Consider the following 20342-nt stretch of genomic DNA (forward strand, 5'->3'; position numbering starts at 1 on the left):
TTGGAATTGGCAGAAAATTTTATTTTTCCAGGTGCCACGAAGCCTTCCACAAAAACAGAACAGGGGTCTCAGAAATGGCTAAAATAAATGCATTTTTTGCCCCTCCAGGACAATTAACTGCTATTTTGACGGATCCATAGATGTCGCATATTTGCATTTTTCCCCTCACGATAAGTTTGGGGGAAAGAAAAAAAAAAAAAAAAAAAAAAGATTTTTAAATCCTGTGAGTGTATAAAGAAGTACATAAACTAAAATATTACACAATAAATTTATTAAAGGCTCCGCCGAATCTTCAAAGACAACAAACACTCATCATCAGCACATTCCCCAATATATAACTTTATTTAAAATGTTGTTACAATTTATTACTCTACAAGTGTCCATCTTTACGCTCCTTCTTTTACTGGTACGTAAACCATTTGTTGACTTTTCGTTTCTTTTTTCAAGATAAAAACAAACTTCATTTTATAAGCTATGACTGGTGAACTGAGGTCCTTTGTCATCGGCGTGTGCTTCTAAGAGCATCATTCACAAGAATCCATCGTCAATAAATAAAAAAAAGGTCAGACAAATGTTGAGTGAATTCTTTTTTCTCTCTCTCTCTCCGCCCACATGACTATTTACAGTTTGCCCAAACACACACACAAACAAAACATGAAAAAAACGGCACTTACATCCGCAGGTGACGTCACCGTCTCCTCCTAAATTTCTTTTTCTTTCTTTCCGTCACGGCCTGATCGCAGGATGCACACGTTGAAAAATTGCTGAGTTGGCTTGGTGGAATTAAAACAAACAATGGTGAAATGAATATGAGTCACAGCACAAACAAAAAGCCTGCCGCACGGTGATGAACAGAAACTCAAAATAACCGCTCAGGCGCAGACAGAGGGGGGCCATTTTGTGAATAATGTATGATATTTACTGTACGGCAAGACAAAGTCACGTTTCAAACAAAATTGAAAGCTAAGAGACCCGAGGAGGACAAATAAGCTGTCTTCAATGCGCATGGTTGTTTACAAGATGTTAAAAAGTCTCCACACTTGAATTCATCTGAGGGCCTTGTGACTTGCTGCTGTTGTGGTTAGCGACAGTCTAAATGGGCTCAGTAGTTAATTCTAGTTAGTGTGTACATTACGAACAATCCATTTAATAGCCTTCTAACATGCCAACAAGATTTGCACCCTGAACCTCAAAACCGTAAGGCATAAGTTCTAACCACTAGGCAACGTGCTGCCACTTACTATCATTTTCTTATATTGTTGGGAACACTGAGGTGTCAATTTTAGGATCATCTTGTCTAATTGTCACTTGGCTTCCCCTTTTTTTTTTTATTATTAGAAATACAGTATATTCTTCCGCTCTTGGCACACAATATCAAGTGTGCTGTTTAACATTCCTGTCGTCTCCCCGCGCTTCCAAGCAACAGAACAGGGTGACATTCACCTCACTGATGGTGGAGAATGACAGCGCGCGCGCACACACGCACACAAAGCCAAGGCCTCGACTCCATTACATGAAGCGGAATTAGCCGATTTGCCGGGACTGAAAAAGAGAACGGTCGTGTGGAGCCGGTGATGGTGCTGCCGTGGCAACCACGTCGCAACGTAATGATGGCAGAGCAACCTGAAGATGAAAAGGACACAGAGGAGGATGAGGAGGAGGGAGTGCGCTCAGTCTCTCGGAAAAAGATCGAAGGAAAAAAAACAAAACGGTTCATCCATCTTCTAAATGACCGTATTTCCTCCGCTTGCGCTCAAACAAATGCCTCCCACGCCCTTGCGGAAATAAACCAACATGATGATCGGATCTGATAGCAGAGAATGTTGTTAGTGCCTGCAGTTGACGACGTGGCTTCTGTAAAGCTGATGTTAACAGAGGAACCAAAAGTGCAAAAATGACCATATTTCCGCAAATGATGGACTTCTTTCAACTCAAATGGCTCATATTTTCCCTTCAGTGGGCCCCGAGACCACTAAACAGAGCAGACGTGGCACCTGTAAAGCTGACGTGCACGGGCAACCCCAAAACGAGCACCATTCAGTGAGCTGACGGGAAGTTGAAATGGAATTTCTACACTATAACAAATAGTCGGGCAAAACATGCAATTACAAGGCTGCCAAGTCACAGGCGCTCATCTTCTGACAAAATAATCCTGACGCCGGCCCACCTCGCAATCTTGTCAAACTACATAAAACCGAGACAAATGTGCTGTGGTTTCCTGCCCCCCAACAAAAAACAGCTCACAACACCTCAATTTGTCTTCATACGGCCAACAGTTGGCTGAAACACAACATCCAGCCCTTTTGTCTGGAATAACCACAACTTTTCCAGTTAGCAAGATGTAATCACAAAATAATAAAAAATAATACTGTGACGCATGACCGAGACTGTCTGCAGTGCTCAGTTAGTTAGACACACACATACACACCTCCTGACAATCTGCAGGGGAGGGACACTTAGCTGGCTGAGCTACACAGCCCCAGGTATCACATTCGCACACAAGACTTAACACTTGGCCTCTGCTGCCCCCTATTGTCCATTTAGAGTACTGCAGGATGTGACACAGAACACCCTCCACTGATTTTGCCTAAAACCAATGAAGACCTCTCCAGTGCGATTCTATGGAAAGCCTTTTTTCAAAATCCTTCATCTCTAACTTCAAGTTCCATGTACTAGTATGCTCTTTGTCCTCGTTAGTAACACAATTTAGTGCACGACTTGTGACACTTTTGGCTTACGAGTATGCAATTAAACGCTACAAGTAAACTACTCTAACTACTACTAGGCCTAACTAATTGGCACGTGTTACACAATAGTAGCGCCAGGATTCTACTAGTGCCAAAGAAAATTACACTCGTAATTTTGCCTCACTTGCAAGATGTAGTTTTCCTACTAGGACACCAAAGCTGTTCTACTAGCACCATCTTTGTCCTCTCGTTAGACAACTCAGCATACTAGTGGAAAGACCAGTATAAGGACTGTCTTACTAGTAACATTTTTTTCTGCACACTCATAATTAATGGACATTTTGGTGCTACTAGTAGATCCTGAAGGCTAGTGCATGATCTATCCCTGCTCGTTGGGCATAGTAGTGTTAGTGGATCATGGTAGTTTACAAGTAAGGTTTGATTGCACTGTAGGATGGCCAAAAGTGGTACTAGTTGTGAAAAACATGAAAAAGATACTGGACTTGTGTGCTAAATTGCCCTAGTAATGACTAGTACATGGCTTAAGACGGATGATCAAGGATATTGATTAACTGCTCAAACAGCTTTCCAAACAATTCATGTTTGATCAATAAATCAATTATAGCTCTTATATTAATCTATATTTGATCAGGAAAAAAAGGCGTTAAACGTACACACAATTAGAACAGTTACATTTTTTGTCACTTGTGTGACAAAAAAAAAAAAAAAAAAAAAAAAAAAAAAAAAAAAAAAACTGACCCCACTAATAGAAAACCTCTTTGTTCATGTCCAGCATCAGACTATGCATCTTTCGGTAGCTTTTGTTTCCCGCTTTATTCGTCTCAGTCATGTGGGCTCACCCGAAGCCGAGCGTATCAGCCCGTGCGGCTCGCGGTCCCGTTTCTGGTATGCGCTCTGGTAAGTCACACGCCGGCCAACGTGTTGGCGGCCCGTATGGGAGGGAAGCGTCTCACAGACACACAGAATGGAGATCCGGGAATGAAATGAAAGCCGACTTCCCTTCATCGCTCGTCTTGGTGAGTAACCCTGGCTTAATGGGTGACATATTCCAATTCCCCCCTTTGCAGCCAAAAAAAAAAAAAAGTCGATCCCATTTGAGCTTTCTTGGGAGGGGCGTCCGCCCGCCCCTCAAGTCTTGCTGTGGTCGACGGGGTGGGTGTGACGATGCGAGTGGAACAGTTCAGTCTGGGACGGGTTTTGTGGTTTTACTTTTGTTTAGGATGTGGCAATCTCCCCCCCTAGGTGGCGCCATCCCTTCTGCTGCGTCTCCAGAGGCGGCAGATACTCTGCAACAGAGCCACGGATGAAAGAACATGTCATCCTCGCCGTACAGTCACGCCCAGACGTCCTCGTGAATCGTTATATAAAACAAGCCCCAAAACATTTAACGCACAAATGCGTTATTTAAGCGGATTTAAGAAGTCTACACACCCTATTTGAAATGTCAAGTTTTGTGCTGTAAAAAAAGAGCAAATTCAATTATTTCAAACATTTTCCACCATTAATGCTGGTTCCACAAGACTGCACGGTAAGATAAGAGGCGGCAACTTTGCTCCGAGGCGATACGGGGCCCGTTGATAGGAATGTCACAATAAGGGCAATATCGTGATATCATGATATTAAAGCTGCCACAATATCGTCATCATGTTCACAATATTTAAAAGGAACACATCTGTTAAAAAAAAAGTCAGGTTTATTTCCATTTGTGCAGTTCTTGCACCCTCTAGTGGCTAGTTTATTAGTGCAATTTAATTTTCAGTAGGGATGTTTTGACCTTCTATGTTTAAAATCTATGCTAATTGTCAGATGAAGGGGAACCTAATTTGCTTGTGAAGCGATCAATGTGTGCTTGCATTTGCAAGTAATTGCAAGTAATATTGTTGTTTGAGATTGTAGGTGGTTTAAATGCATTGCTTTTATGTACAAAGGCACAATATTGTGCTTTTTTTTTAGTATGAGCTCTTTTTTACAATATTGTGATCTTTTTTTAAATATCACCAACGCCCCCACAATATTGTGATAATTATTGTATCGTGACCTTCATATTGTGATGTTTGGATATTGTCACATCCCTACTCGTTTATAGCTGATCCCATGTTGACGCTTACCACCCGAACATTTACGCAGTATCAAACGCAAGGCGAAAGTGAGAACACATACAGCCTGCTGCATTCTGGAATTCAGCGCACTGAGCATTGAGATTCTTAATAGTCTTAAAAATATTCACTTTTTTTGTGTTTATTTTACCCAAAAATTCTCAACTGCAATGTATTTATTATTTTATCTCTGAGAAGAGTTGTGATAGCAACAACATTGTGGGCTTGTGTGAATGGGTCTCAAATGCCACAGAATCACTTAAGTTATTCTTTTTTTTGCAGATAGCGCAAACTCCCCTCCTAACTTTGCCATTTCAGGCTTTGTCAAACAAGAATGTGGACATATAGTCAGTCACTTGATAAATTCCTTCCCTTATGGTTCTGCTGGCAATTTCCTCAGAATGTTGTTATTCAGTGTTTAGCATGCCTACCGTTGTTGCTGCAGTTTTTGTTGTCTTTATCAGAAGCCTCTTCCTCAACCTGAGAGCAAAGAAATCTAAAATTAATTCAGGACGCACGCACACAAAAAGGAGTTTTCTGTCTGAGTGTGTTTGCAAAGATAAGGCCAATAATAAGCCATTTTTAGACATTTCAACTTGGGACTCATGTGCTTCCCTCCCCCCCACAGAATGGAAGAGGAAAGGAGTGGTCCCTACCTGCTTCCTCCACTTGAGCTCACAAAAGACCCGCTCGAAGCACTCGTGCATGTAGTTGAACTGCCGGACCAAATCAAACGACACCAAAACAAAACAAATTGTCAATCTTTTTGTTCTCGTTCACATTGTATCAAACCGATTTGTTTATCAACAAAGTGCATCAGTGGCTCTCCGCTCACGTATGGAGTGAAAATCTTGACCCAGCGCGGCTTCTTCTCCCCTCGCGCGTACTCGAAGCAGAAGGCCATGCCCTCCTCGTCCGTGTCCCAGCGCTGCATCTCGCCCCACTCGAATGCTATCACCTGGTTCTGAGAGGGCCAAAAGGTGCATCTGGAGCTTAGCAAGTCAAATGCACGGTCATTGCGTTGATTCTACCATTCCGGTTTTGAAATTAAGCACACATCGAGTTTCTCCATGAGTGCCTTTGGCCCAATTAAGAAAGTGAAAGGGCGGCGCGCGCGCGCGCACGCGCTCACCTCCAGCGTGCCGTCCTCGGTGCAGGCGTGCAGCTTGAAGTGATGGATGCTGATGGCCGTGACGACGTGGCCCTTCCGCCGGGAGTCGCAGGAGCAGTGGGGGAAAACCACCTCGTTGTAGCCCTCGCACGAGCGCAGCTGGCTCAGGTACTGACAGGCCACACACAAACATGCACTTAAATGACTTGATATGCGCTCTCGGGTGTCACTCGGGCTCAGTGGAAATTTTTCATGAGCCGCCTCACGCCAATTATTCTGGTGTTTCTGCTCGGTAGAGGAAGGCTCTGCATATGATGAAATACTTCCATTACAATACCACATGCATGTTGTGCAGAAAATGTATCTTTTCACAAAAAGCTTGTTTTCTCGTTATCTTTTCAATTTTCGATTAATGTCACTCAAATCTTCAAATGGTGATTACCAAAGAACAGAATAAGGTAGAAAATTACTTTTTTTTAACCTAATGACAGAATGGAATGCAATCTTTCATGTGGTATCCACCTTGTATATTGTAGTAATAGAACACAATATTCTGTTTGCCTTGAATGTTGAGTTAGAATACTCAAACTCTGCAACGTTTTTGATAACGTGTGGCAGTAAAAGTGTGAAGGGAAACGCTATGATAGGATATATATAGGTTCCTGTCATTGTTTATTTTAGGAAATTTTATGTATCAAAAATACTAGTAACATCGGTACTTGGTATCAGTACCAGTGATTACTCAAGAACTGAGCACTCGTAATGGTATCGGCCTGAAAAAGTGATTTTGAACATCCCATGAAAAAAATTCAATTGTTTTTGTTTTTACATTTTCTTCTTTGTGAAAATATAATGTAATGTCAGCACAATCTGGTACCAGCTCATGCCTAGTCACAATCATATCAGAGCTTTTAATAAACCCACTACTAAGGTCAGGAAGAATAATTTGTTTCCTATGTATTTTAGAAGCACTTCACAAAATGAACCGATAATTTGCCACAAGCTGAAGCGCTGAAAACAAAAACACTTATTTGCTCTGACACGGGACACAGTTTCATCTCTATTCCGAACGCACTGGCGGTTTTACTCTAAATGCTTTTTCTGTTCATCTTTGTGAACTTCCAGTAATGGCTCTAGTATGTATAGTAGCACCGTCCCCGAGTCTCCTCGCCGGACAAAGACGGTTCTGTGGCACTGACCGTGGCCATCTTGCGCTGCTCTGCCAGCTTCTGCAGCTGGTAGGATTTGTCCTCAGTTTTTATGAATCCCTTCTTCACATCATCCAGTGCCTAGATGGCAACACGGAGGGGAGAGGAAAAAAGATCGATTCAGGCACTTTGGCGCTATTCATTTTTTTCCCTCTACTGGTTAAAAATAAATAAATAAATAAATAAAATCTTACTATCTGTGTGGCAGCTAATCGTTACCTGGTGAAAGCAGTAGTGCAGCGCCAGCGGGTTGTCTCGGAGCAGCTCCTCCTCCTGGAAGCTGAAGAGCCACTTACGCAGCGCCAGGCAAGTGCCCGGCACGGCCGACGTGTAATTCTGCACGTAAAGCTTGTGCGGGAACTCGTTGGGCGCCAGCTTTCGTACTGACCAGACGAGTGTAGAGAAAAAAATGATCAATTTCTGTGCCCATCTCGACATCCTTGCTTTCCAACAACTGAATTTAGGAATGCTCAGATCCCCTTCGTGGGAGCTCCTATTAGCTACCTCATAATGTAAAAAAATGTAAAACATACCAGCACATCTCTTACCAAATGTGTGATTGATGACCTCAAACAGGGCAAAGTAGCTGGCCATAATACTGTCCATTCCGACCTTCACCACCAACGCCTGCAGGAAGAACGTTTGCGCATAATCACAATTGTGTACATTACATTCAGATAAAACAACTACAGGAACTTGGTGGAGGTGCGGACCCCGACCTGGTAAACTTGATCCGTGGTGCTGTTCTTGCGCACCCTGACGGAGATGGTGGTCTTGTCGGGCAGCGCCACACGTAGCTCCACGTCCGTTACACCGTTGTAGTTCTGCGTTTTGAAAAGTAGTCATTGTTGCATTCATTTACCAGATTTTTCCCTAAAATTGAGAAATTACTAGTGATAGACCGATTATCGGTCAAATGTCGGCATCGGCCTTTTTACGAATCTGACGGCCGATAATGCTGGTATCTCACTGAGCAGTGAATGCTTGTGAACATAGCGAATTTAGGTATGTAGGGTGTTCACAGACAGTTTTTAATCTTCACAAAACCATTTCAAACTATTTTTACTGTCTGCGAAGATCTTTTGAAACCTTTTACAAACCCTAACAAAAACCCCCAAAATTAGCTACATTTGCATGCATTTGTTGCTCAGCAAGATACGGGGAACTTTTCATTTGATTTATATTAATATCCATTTCATGCAAAAATGATGCTGAGACTGGGAACTCCCTACCCTTTTCATTTTTAAAATTAAAAAAAAATAATACATTAAGAAATTATGCTGAAACATCGGAAAACTACTACTGTAGAAAACTTTAGGGAACTATTTACTTGTTTGTTGTTAGTTTTTAATTTAGCTCAACACATGCTGATGACCTTAGAAGCTCCCTGCAATATTTGTTCTACTTTTTAAACAAAGCTGTCAATTCCTTATATATTTAAAATTAAAAGGAAAAGGTTGTTTTGTTTTGTTTTTTGAAAATGTTGCACTAATATTTTCTCTTTTACTGCAAATGAATATTGGCTTGAAATAGCAGTTATCAGTCTCCTTCACTACTAATAATCTGTATCTGTATCGTCCTTGGAAAAAAACGCAGCGGTCTATCACTAACAATTACAATGCATTGATTTTTTTTTATTTTTAGCTCGTGAAATTACATTTACACACCTAGAAATCAAACGTGTCCCTCGAGCAATGAAGTTTGCCCACCCGTGTTGTCGTTTTGCATAGCGGATTAACAAGGAGATGTGCCAGATGATCCAAACAAACACGATAATAAAACCAATGAGGAGTGCTAATCCTTATGTTTTATGTGGGATTTCATGTGCAGTTATTACTGCAAACAGTGCAAATTTGCTGTATTTCAAAGGTAGGATTTTGTAACACGCAGCCTATTAAAGATTGAAAATACCTCATCTGATTCCGAGAGAAACTCCTGCATGATGTCGCTCTCCCCGATCACCCGTACAGAACAAACTAGACCAAGCGAAAAGAGAGATCAAAAACAAGGTGAGGAATTCATCAAATGAAAAATCTCGAGGGCGTCGAAATGTCAGCTGTGCGGCACCTCGCTCCAGGTATTCCTCCAGTCCGCGTCGGCGGGCGTCCAGCTGCTGCTCGGACAGTGAGAAGGGCCACTTGCCGGGCAGCTTGGGGAAGTTGAAGTTGGAGAACTCGCGCTTCAGGTTCTGGCTGAGGATGGCGAACTCCCGGTAGCGCTTGGAGCACAGCTGCCGGCCCGACATGTATACGTTGTATACCTAAGACACAAATGTGGTTTTACCCCGTTTCCACCTTCTATTAAGTCGATATTTTAGTGAAAAAGGTCTTCAAACAGCTGCCCCGTATCAACCCACATTTTCTGACCAGCTTAGAATCGTGGCTTTAAAAGAGTTCTCAAGTGGTACCCAAATTCTTCTTTAAATGGTATTTTTTAAATTTATTATTAGTATGGGAATTTGTATGTGTATTCGGCTTGCAGCTACAGTATCAAATAATTTTAAAAAGATTATTCCATATATCAATGATTCCATCAATTAATCTTGCCAGATTTATTACAAAATCAAGTTTGATCCAAGATACCTACCCTGTGTACTAATTTTTTTTTTTTAAGAATCGTTCCCATTGATTATTCCATCGATTTTGCAGGTAATTGTAACAGTTTTTGTGGTCGACTTACCCAATTTAGACGACTCCGGTCAGGCTCGCTAACTAGCCATAGCATCAACCAAACGTTGACAAAAAATAAAATGAAACAAATGAAGTTTGTTTTACAGATCGAGCTGTTACAATTTGTGCACATGCTAGACACTCGGATATATCGGAACCCTGTATGAGGTTTCTGCTCAGGTACCATAATAAAAACACACAACATGAACATCCTCCATTATGAGACTATGATGTATATAAAAAAAAAAAAAAAAAAGCGTACTCACCACAAACCTCTCGGAGTGCTGCTCCACGTGCTTGTACGTGGGGATGGAGATGGGCACGGCCTGCTTGTCGCCGTAGTCGTAGTTGGGCTGGACGTCCTCGCCCCCCTCTAGGCCGTCGGCCTCCTGCGGCGGCACCGACAGCACGGCCAGGACCAGCTCCTTCTCGCCGGCGCGGATCAGGTCCACCACTTGCTTGTGGGTGGCGCCCTCCACGCTCACGCCGTTGCTGGAGGAAACACACGGCGCCGCGTTAACTAAATACACATTTGGCATGCTGTCTGAATGAGAAAACATTTATATACATATTTTTTTGGGGGAGTTTCATTGAGACAAACAACCAAATTCAAAATGATTTAGCGCTCAGTGTCGAGTCACTTGTGGTTTCGTTTTTAAAATAAAACACTTTTTAAATGGCTCCACAATGACAAATGAACACTGTTGTCATCGGGGTAACGACTGAATAACTAAGTTGCCTCTCTTGCTTGGTGGTGCCGTCATACACCTGCTCGCTTGGCTTGGCTGAGGCCAGATGGCAGCAGCATCGGGTGTCTCGGGTAATCTTCCTATGAGCAACAGCGGGACGGCCGAGGAGCACGTGACTTGCCAATTGGCTATTTGTTCAACATAGCATTCATTCTCCCTTTACGGAATAAAAAATGCTCAGTTTTGATTGTAACTAATTCAATAATAGAATCAGGGAGGGGGAAGAAAAAAAAAAAAAGAAAGAAAAAAAGAGGTCTTGAAATTTCAAGAAAATATGTGATGCATGTATCAAATTGACCCGCATTTAATAATTTTTAAATTGCAACAGAAAATTAAGATGTTGAAAAATGACATAATAAAGTATACTATTTTAAATATTTACACATTTGCCCTCAATTGGACACAAGACAGTTGGACAACCGTGCTTAGATGAGGAATTGTCTACTTGAAGGCTAAGTGCTGTCAATTTATGGGGGGGTTCCAAAAACAAATCACAATTTTATAACGGGGAAAAAATTCAACAGAATTTTGTCAATTCTTAAATGAGAAAAGATGGCAATTTTATGACAAAACCAAAATGTTATAATTTTGTAAACCGTTTGTCATATTTTGGATAAAATTAAAATTTTATGATAGACACACTGACACGTTTACAAATATTGCACTTCTACAGAAAATTACTTTTGTTCTTTTCATAATAATTGCATTAATTTTTTTTTTTTTTTTAGACTAAACATGCAGTGGGTCACGTTGACAAACAAACAAGCAGCCTTTCACTGATACACGAGGGTGGATGGAAAGTACTTGCTTGTTTATCACGACTTCCTATCGTCTATAAAAGAAGTGCGGTTTTAACAAGAAAATCGTGCAGACTGACTCAATCAAAGTTAAAAGCAAAGGAACTTGAACGTGCATGACATGTAAAAACTGTGGTTACTCTAACAGCGCTTCCCACACACGAAATGTAGTTCCTCTGGTGTATGCTAATGTCAAATATATCATGTAATGTCAAATCATTGCTGTAGGGTATACTGCTCATAAACGAATGACAAACACAAAAAATTATGAATTTTGCTTGAAGTTAAAAAAAAATCTACTTCTAAATACATCACGTTTCCCTCAAAGTATGACTAAATGACATCAGATATTAGGCCAAAACCACAGTTCCAGCAAAATGCTGACTTGCACAACAGATTCATTTGTATTTAGCAAAATTCCAAAGCAGGCTGATTTTCGTATGACGTCAAGTGGCCGAAGACCCAAACACACATTTTAGCGCTTGTTATTTCTGTTGGGTAAGCAAAGGAAGACAACGCTTGTTTCAGTTCCCGCCGTGTAATTTTAGCCTTTCAAATCCCCAAGGTCACATTTGCATGTCTCGTGACTTTCAGACTTTAGGGGGATATATTGTGGAAAAATGACTTTTTAATTGCCTGTATAAAAATAGGGTCCCTGGAGAGGCTGCCAACCTATCAAGAAGGAAAAACGCATTTGTGATCTGCCCTATTGATGAAAATCCATGTGAGACAACTTTTATTGAATTTCCCCAAATTCTGATGTCATAGCCAGGCTAATTGAATAAAATAAAATACAAAAAATGTCTCATCACTGAGTAGTATTTTTGCATTACTGATTAAAAAAATTATTTTGGTTTGGTTTTGGTTGTCCTGCGACTGTATGAAGTGTTAAACAGTTTTGTCTTTGTTGCTAAACGTGAGATTTCTATTGCGGCGAGCAGCCATTTGTCCTGTAAATCACACTGTTAAGAAAAAAACAAAATAAAACAAAGGACAACGATGAGAGTCCAGATGATAATCGATCACGGGGGAGACAGCCTCTGTGATTTGTCTTCAGAAGCCGAGCAGCTGAACATGTGTGAAACTTTGCCAGAGTCGTCGGATCAGAGATGGCCGATCTGAGGCGGTTGATCGATGGCTCACGAAGGCATTGTTTTGCCGCTCCTCCGTGTATTTGCCTGTATCTAGGCTGCGAGAGTGATGGGAGTCTGCAGACGGCTCCAACTTGTAAGCGACTCTGAAGTTGCTGATGCAGTTTTTATCCACTGCATGCACCACACACACAAATCTGAATTGATAGAAAGCTTACTTTTCAAAGGGAGCTTGCTCATATATATATTATATTAAGTAGTAAGTACTGTTTATTAAGACAATTATTTGGCTTTTGGGCTCAAATTACTGGACTTGGGACAAAACATAAGGCACACATCACATACCAAGTCTGTTTTTTTCCTCCCCATTAATTTGATTGTAATATTTGGTGCTGTGTTACAACACAAACTGCTTTCCAAGGGTTGTGAATATGATTCCTATAATTCAAGTTAGAATCAGCAAAAAACAGAAATTGCTGTCTAAAAAGCTTTTGGACCTCAGGTGTACGGGACCTAATGTTTTGACTAGTGTCCAACAAACGTGCACATACACATGAAAACCTGAATATTGAGTAAGACGAATGTTTATGTGAGTATACAATGTCAACAAAAGACGAAAAACAGGTACGCAAACGTCGACGACAGTTTAGCTAGCCTGTCAATCGCTGTCACTCACGCACACACGACGTATGACGAACCGGAGGGGCAACACTGCGGTCCATTGTCCACAACAACTACGGGAAATAAAACGGACAATATTTTGGATAAACGTCAGAAATGCTGACGTTCGAACGTCGAACCCGCGTTCAATGAGAGCGCCCGGCCCAAGAATGTTGTGGGGGAACCCTTTGCTGTCTCGACGAGAAGTTAGCTACCTGGGCTAGCTGCTTGGCTGGAGCTAATCAACATGCAAAGCCCGTAGTGCAACTTACATAAGCTGCTTGACGTCTAAAACGTGCCCAAAAAAAATGTATTTGTTGTCTAAACGTCATTTGGCAATGCATATAATGACAAAAACCGTGACGGGTGGCTAATAAACACGCCGAATGGCATAGAAGCAACAGTTTAACCGCAATGCTAGCAGCGGTGGCTAGCGGGGGACGAAGCCGACTTACACCTCCAGGATCCGGTCACCTTTGGCGATGCCCGCCCTGTCCGCAGCCCCACCGGGCAGCACGGCGCTGACGTGCTGGAGAGGAGCGTACAGTTCCCCGTTGATGCTACGCAGCTGGCCACCCTCGCTGACCTGCCCGCGGACGTTGAAGCCGTAGCCCGACTCGGACTTGACTATCCGAACCATCCTCGGACCCGACGTCGCCGTGGCCGGGCTGAGGCCCGCGGTGCCCGCAGCCGGTGCGGTCGCCGCCACCGGGCCGTTGTGGTGGGATGCCGAAGGGAGAGGCGGCCGCGTTTCATCGCTCCCTACATCCGCCATCTTATCCACAGGCCCCTGCTGACTGCTGCCCTGCGGTCGGTGCTGGCTGTCTGCGGGGCTAATTCAAAAACAACGCACTCCGGCTCTGTCCCTGCTGCGGCGTTACTACCCTCCGCACACACTCACAGCGAATGTTGTTGTCGGCCCGCCCATCGGCAGCGTCACGGGACACGGCCACGCAACGTGACCTCACTCGGGGGCGTCGCCACAGTTCTCATGCCACAACTATGCAATTTCATAAAGGAAAAATGATGCCTTGGTGAACTTGTATTTCCCCTGTGATGAATGGAAATGACTTTGAAAGAACAAACACCCCCCCAAAATGTTTGTAACAGTAAAAAGTAACATACAGCTGTTAGTGCTGTTGGTAGGATACAGGGCTGTGGGCCATCCCATAATCACAAAAAAAATAAATCCCAAACTGCTTGCCTTATGACCTTTAATAGGATCAGAATACCTTTAAAAAAACAGCTAAACTAACTATAGTACACAATTGATTGATTGATTGATTTTAGTGTGTTGTAAAAAGTTGGACAATACGCATGTGAGTATTGGTGTATGCTCTGTGCTTGTCTCCTTACCATTTGTGTTCAAATATAAGTTGCTAAAAGTTTATAAATACAACATCTGTGCTAAGTTTCTTTAGCCCGTCTCTGGTGTTTCCTATTATGTGTTAGCAATAAACTAGCTGACTTTTGTAAGGGAAATTTATGTGGTTTGGTTAAATGCACACTGTGTAATTGCCTTGGTTTTTCAGTTTAGTTTTACAATAAACAAACTGGGACTGGTAAACAGCTCAAAGAAAACATTTTTTGAAAAGAAGAAAAAAAAATGTTTTTCCAGTTTAGATGGAGAATTTTGCCACCCATCAAAAATAGCTCTCATTTTATGACATTTTGACAGGGTTGAACAGGGTCAGGTCAGCAATTTGTCTCAGGGCTAACACTGTCAGACATTTTATCTACATTCACCGTCGCTGCTTCAGGCCATTCACGTTCTCCAGTTCAGAGGATGCACTTGTCTGTACAGAGAATTGGGACAGTTGAAGAAAACGTATACATGCACGCACACACACACAGTGAAAAAGCCCCAGTTTGAACTGATTCATGTGAAAAACGCAATGCATGTCGTATGACAGGCAAAATGGACAGTGGCAATATATATATATATATATTTTTTAAAGCAATCAAATTCATGCTACAGTATGATACAGTAGCATCCAATGTTTGATTTTGAAAGAACTTGTGAAGTCATATTGCTGCATAAAATATGGACATCATTACCGCTCACGATTACAGCATTGATAAGTCATCAAAACTTCAATGTATTTTCAATTTGTCATTTTTTTTTTTTACACTATTACACAATTATTTTAAATATAAATCTATACAATTTTAGATACTAATGTAGAAAATCAGCAAATTGTGTTTTGTTTATGAACAAACCTTAAACCTCCTTGTGTTCTTCTTCTTTGGATGGCAAACTGAATCAACAGCACCCCTGCTGGTTTCAGCCAAGTAGTGCGCTCCATTGCTTCATGATTGAATCGATCAATTCCACAAAAAATGATCACCGTGACGATATATTCCCACAAAACACAAAGCGCAGGTTGAGTATTTTAGTGGTGTTTATTGTATGACATGAAGTATGTATGACTTTATTGGTGTTTTATGGCCTTTCAAAGACGTTCGCTCTATTTTTTGCACGCGCTCCCATGCATCATGCTCTCTTGCAGCACCAGAGCGAGGGAAGCCACCAGGCTGACAAACTCCATGAAGTCCACGCTGTTGTCACTGTTCGCGTCCAGATCCTTGAAGATGCGGTCGATGGCCGTTTGGTCCTTGGCTTTCTACTCAACACACACGCACGCACGCAAACACGCAATGACTTAACATGTATGTTTCGTTTGTTGGTGTGCTGTTCCGTCACTCACCCCCAGCTCCAGCCCAAATTCCTGGTTGAGCATTTCCTTCACTTCTCCTTTGTTCATGGAGTTCTTGTCGCCGTCCCTGCCGGCGTACTTTTGGAAGGCGTTGATGAGTAAACAGATGGCGGCCTGAACTTCACCCATGATGGCTACAGGAAAAAAAATGTAAAGAAAATTTTAGTTTTCCACAAAGTGAATTGCAATTTTCTTGTACTTATTTTACATTACATTACATTATGAATTGACCAGCAAAATCCACCCATATTTATCCATCTCAGGGGGCGGCCATTTTGCCACTTGCTGTCAACTGACAATGACATCATAGTTGCTCAGGGCTCAGGTAACAACCAATCGCGGCTCACCTGTTTTCTGAGTTTGGTCATGTGATGTTTACAAGCCGAGTTGTGGTGTCACTGACCAACTGTGATGTCATTTTCAAGTGACAGCAGGTGACAAAATGGACGCCCCTAAGATCAATAGAAACAGGTAAATTTTGCTGCTTAAGTCATATGTTATAGGTACTGTGTTTTATCAATTTTGTCTTTTTAAAATAGATTTGCCATATTTTGTAACGCTCTTTTATTTTTTTAAATTTATTTTTAACTATATATATATATATATATATATATATATATATATATATATATATATATATATATATATTCTAAACTAGCAATGTTATAGTTAAACCTTCAAGCATCATTTAAATTTTTTCTTTAAACTTTTTCCCTTTTTTTAAGTTGGTGCTTGTATTTTTACCTTTTTATTGATCAATTTTCTGGCATGTAAGTGGAAGCATCATATAAAATAATATTATTGAGTAAATGCTCAATTTTATTATTATTATTAGTTTTAGCCAATGCTTATATTGATTCTCTAAAACATTTGCAATCTCGTCACAACCTCGATTTAAAGAGGGCGCTTTGGTGCAGGCCTCTCTTTGAGTGCTATGGCGCCCTCTAGGAGGCCGAGTGGCGCCTGTGCAAGTTTACTGGACCACCTCCCACTGCGACCACGCGAGGCCTTGTGGTGGTGAAACACTGGCATGCTACCAAATAGCCTTGTTTATTATACTCTCAAGTTGAGGGAGTGGTTTGCAGGGGAAAAGACTATCAGACAACAAGCCTTTTGTCTAAGACCCAGCTCCATTAAATCATTTTTGTATGGCCTGCTTTATTTTTTAAAGATTAAACATTGCTTCTTCTTCTTCTTTTCTCCCTCCAACAGATCCCTGTGAGTGAAGCGGAACATTGCCAAGGTGACAGCGTCGCGTCTCCAGGTGCGGTAACTGCATTTAAAAAGTGTCCGAAGATACTTGCTAAATCTCAGACTTGACTTTATTGAATATGAATCGGACAAGCAAACATTGGGTTAAAATTGCATGTGTGGAGAGCCAAAAAAGTCAAAGTGTGTTGGCTCCCTTTCGTCGGGCGTGGTCGTCCACGCAAACCGCCGTCGGATGTCCGTTACGGAAACGTGGCACGTCCAATTGAAGTTCAAAGGTCATCTAAATTAATCATTCAGAAAGACAGTAAAACAAGCTTCTGCGTGGGTATTTTCCACTCACCTGAGTTGTTGTAGTCGACGTGGAGAAAGAAGAGTGAGAGTGCAGGGATGAAGTGATGAGGAAAAGGATGCGGGGACGGCTTTATACTTTCACCACACCCTCCACTAACCCTCCCTCCCTTCCCCCATGTTCTTTCATGCCTCACGCCTCCTTCCCTCGGATCCTTTTTCACTCCGACTCGACTTCCTCTCTGAAGCGACATTTTGTTGCATAACGTGAAGAGTAAAGGCCAAAAAAGCATTTTTTTAAAAGTACATTTCACTTTTTTCACTCCGCCGTCAACAAACTTTATTCACATTCCGATTCTGAAAAGTTTATTAAATCGGCAAGTTTGAGTCACTGCGTGCATTGTTTTCAGCTTGCCCTTGCATTTTTTTTGTGGCGGGGGCTGTGACTCACAGTCACCAGGCCCAGTGTTCATTCCACGCACACACACAGGCGCACACAAAACGTTGCCATCAACAATGTCTGTTGCGAAAGAAAAAAAAATTCCTAATGAGAAATTTTGCCAAATCATTTCAAATGGACTTTTTAACAACTTGTATGCAAATAGTTGAGCGTACCTACCTGCCCATTAAATATCAAATTAAGCAGCCCAAGACTGGGACGCTAGGCTGACTAAAGATTCAAAGCCACTTTCAAGCAATGGCCAGAGCACACTGTCATATAGAAACACGTCCATGACGCAACACCCAAGCAATCGCGCCAACCCAGAGCTGCATTGACTTTTGTTGGTTGCGCAGGTTAGCATCAGCTAACAATGTTAGCCTTTGAGTAGAAAGACGTCTCACAAGCACGAGTTAAATGCTCTCACAGTGACAGCTGAAATGCTCTCAAGCCGCTACTGAAACACTCACATATCCTCCTGACTACCAGGAAAAATAAATAAAAAATTGTCCAATCATGTTTATTTTGATTTTCCCCAAACTTTGTGAAGTAACTGGAATACTGCAAAAGAAATTTTTGGATTTTTTTTTTTTTTAAATATATTTTTAAGTTATGATGTGTCCACTACAGAGGACATTTTTGTAAAACTTAAATGCTAGGCTCAAATGCAGGTAAAATAATTCAAACAATACTTTAATGTGTTCTTAAGAGTCTTATAGAAAACTAACAACATTTAAAGCCTAAATTTGTTCAATAAAAAGTGCTTGCCCTGAGGGAAGCCATTTTCTTTTATGATGCAATCAAAGGTAGCAAAGCTCCAACCCTATATATTTGGTGTCATTGGAAAGCTCTTAATGTCCTCTATAGAGCACAAAAGGAGTTAATTCAATCGTATGCACTGGGTGGGAGATATTCAGGTTTTTTAAAAAAAGGTCCACTACAGAGGACAAATTTGAATTGAATTGCATGCTAGTCAGTAGGATATTACTGGAATGCTCTCACATGGCAATTGAAATTATGTCCCACACAACATAAATGCTCTGATAAACCACAAACTTACACTACAACTGAAAGGCTCTCACAACACTGAACACTTTCACTCAGACTTCTGAAACACTCATACAACACAGAACACTCTCACATGGTAATGAAATGCTCTCACACGTGCCTAAAATGCTCTCACTAAACTACTTAAATTATCTCGCTCACACTAACTACTAAAATGCTCTCAGAATATCTAAAGAAATACTCATCACTACTGTAATACTCTCTCACACACTACTATAACGCTCTCACATTACTACAAAATGCTCTTGCACACTGCTAAAGCATTCTTATGTAACTACTGAGAGAGAGAGAGAGAGAGAGAGAGAGAGAGAGAGAGAGAGAGAGAGAGAGAGAAAATTGCTGTGCCCTCAGGTATGTTTGTGAGAGGCAACAATGAATTATTCCTCTGACTCTTATTGTGACACCGAGTATTGTTGTTTCTTTTGTGCCATCTAGCGTTCCAATGGGAAAACTACACAATCAGTTCTCAGCCCATGTCATCTAGTGGTCAAAATAGAACACTACACTCAAAGCAAAATCAAGTTTTCAACACACACGCACACACTGCACTGTAACCTAGCAACACTATGTTTGCATTGTAACCATAACAACTAGAAAGTGGGCGTGTGTACAGCTCATGATTTGATCAGGACTCTTAACCCCTGATTTGTGACTTTCAGGCACTTTTTTTCTTAAAAGCCTGAAAGCGGAAAATTCCTGAAGCACATGTTTCTAACCAAACCAATCATGGAGTCAAACATTTAATAAGTGGATTTTATCGACAATGCCAGGGGACTGGATTTGATCGGTAAAGTTGGCTCGTCCTCCCCAGTGGTGTTACACAACATTCAGCTGATAGGAGGCACAAAGAGACGGCACAAAAAGACATATCGAGTAGAAAAACACTGACGTGCCGACGTGCCTATTATTGACTCAAGAGGAGTCTTTCATCATGGTAACCAGCGACCTCTATAAGTCTCAACACATCCTACAGCGGTGAGGGTGTGAGCGCCCTGGAACATTCCAGCCCTCCCTCAGCATACCGGCAATTTGTTATCATGAGGGAGCGGCTCCCGTGTACTTTGATCCCAGTGGGAGTTAGTCCATCACACCTAAGCGAGAGGAAAATTATCATTCTCCTGCTCTAACATATGGCGTAATACTTTTTGTTATTAAAACTCAACATTGTACGTACTGTATCCTTATAGCTTACTATAAGTGTATCAAAACATAAGCATAAAATATCAAAATTGTACAAATATCGACATCACAACGTCGCATAACATACTTAGAACTCACATTGTGGAAGTGATACACAGCCATCACATATTGACAGCATACAGGATCGTAATAACTCACGATACTGCATCCACACATCAGCGTCAAATATTGATATATCGCATTGCTATAGCTCGTGGTACAGTACAGACACCTCAAAATCCAATATTGACATATTGTATAATGTACCCTTATCAAATATATTGATATTGCTTTATAGTCTTCTTATAGCTCACAATACCTCAGCTTAAATGATAACACGTTTCATATCC

At 41.5% G+C, this 20342-nt stretch overlaps 2 protein-coding genes across 2 annotated transcripts; both read right to left on the reverse strand.

The window, feature by feature from the left end:
* Nucleotides 1–323: 323 nt before the first annotated feature.
* snx27a (sorting nexin 27a) lies at nt 324–14022 on the reverse strand. The gene is made up of 13 exons (XM_077507568.1): nt 13545–14022; nt 10059–10284; nt 9191–9383; nt 9035–9099; nt 7843–7947; nt 7672–7750; nt 7343–7506; nt 7115–7204; nt 5937–6086; nt 5640–5768; nt 5461–5520; nt 5236–5284; nt 324–3994 (listed from the first exon to the last, which is right to left on the reverse strand). The coding sequence occupies exons 1-13, from the start codon at nt 13862–13864 to the stop codon at nt 3924–3926; spliced, it is 1701 nt and encodes a 566-aa protein (XP_077363694.1). The 5' UTR covers nt 13865–14022; the 3' UTR covers nt 324–3923.
* A 1451-nt stretch (nt 14023–15473) lies between these two features.
* Nucleotides 15474–17575, reverse strand: LOC144007174 (ictacalcin-like). The gene is made up of 3 exons (XM_077506567.1): nt 17359–17575; nt 15798–15940; nt 15474–15713 (listed from the first exon to the last, which is right to left on the reverse strand). Exons 1-3 carry the CDS (start codon nt 17558–17560, stop codon nt 15558–15560), a joined length of 501 nt encoding a protein of 166 aa, XP_077362693.1. The 5' UTR covers nt 17561–17575; the 3' UTR covers nt 15474–15557.
* Between the last annotated feature and the right edge of the window lie 2767 nt (nt 17576–20342).

This window comes from Festucalex cinctus, chromosome 19 (assembly GCF_051991245.1).
Source record: "Festucalex cinctus isolate MCC-2025b chromosome 19, RoL_Fcin_1.0, whole genome shotgun sequence".
Lineage (NCBI taxonomy): Eukaryota > Metazoa > Chordata > Actinopteri > Syngnathiformes > Syngnathidae > Festucalex > Festucalex cinctus.

Bases quoted from the DNA above. Each gene is read 5' to 3' on its own strand.
- snx27a (XM_077507568.1), bottom strand. From the start codon at position 13,864: ATGGCGGATGTAGGGAGCGATGAAACGCGGCCGCCTCTCCCTTCGGCA. The intron at 7,507-7,671 runs GTAAGAGATGTG...TCGTCTGGTCAG, and splicing joins GGTCATCAATCACACATTTG to TACGAAAGCTGGCGCCCAAC. The intron at 6,087-7,114 runs GTCAGTGCCACA...GTGGCCTGTCAG, and splicing joins AGCAGCGCAAGATGGCCACG to TACCTGAGCCAGCTGCGCTC.
- LOC144007174 (XM_077506567.1), bottom strand. From the start codon at position 17,560: ATGTCGCTTCAGAGAGGAAGTCGAGTCGGAGTGAAAAAGGATCCGAGG. The intron at 15,941-17,358 runs GTGAGTGGAAAA...TTTTTCCTGTAG, and splicing joins CGTCGACTACAACAACTCAG to CCATCATGGGTGAAGTTCAG. The intron at 15,714-15,797 runs GTGAGTGACGGA...TGTGTTGAGTAG, and splicing joins AATTTGGGCTGGAGCTGGGG to AAAGCCAAGGACCAAACGGC.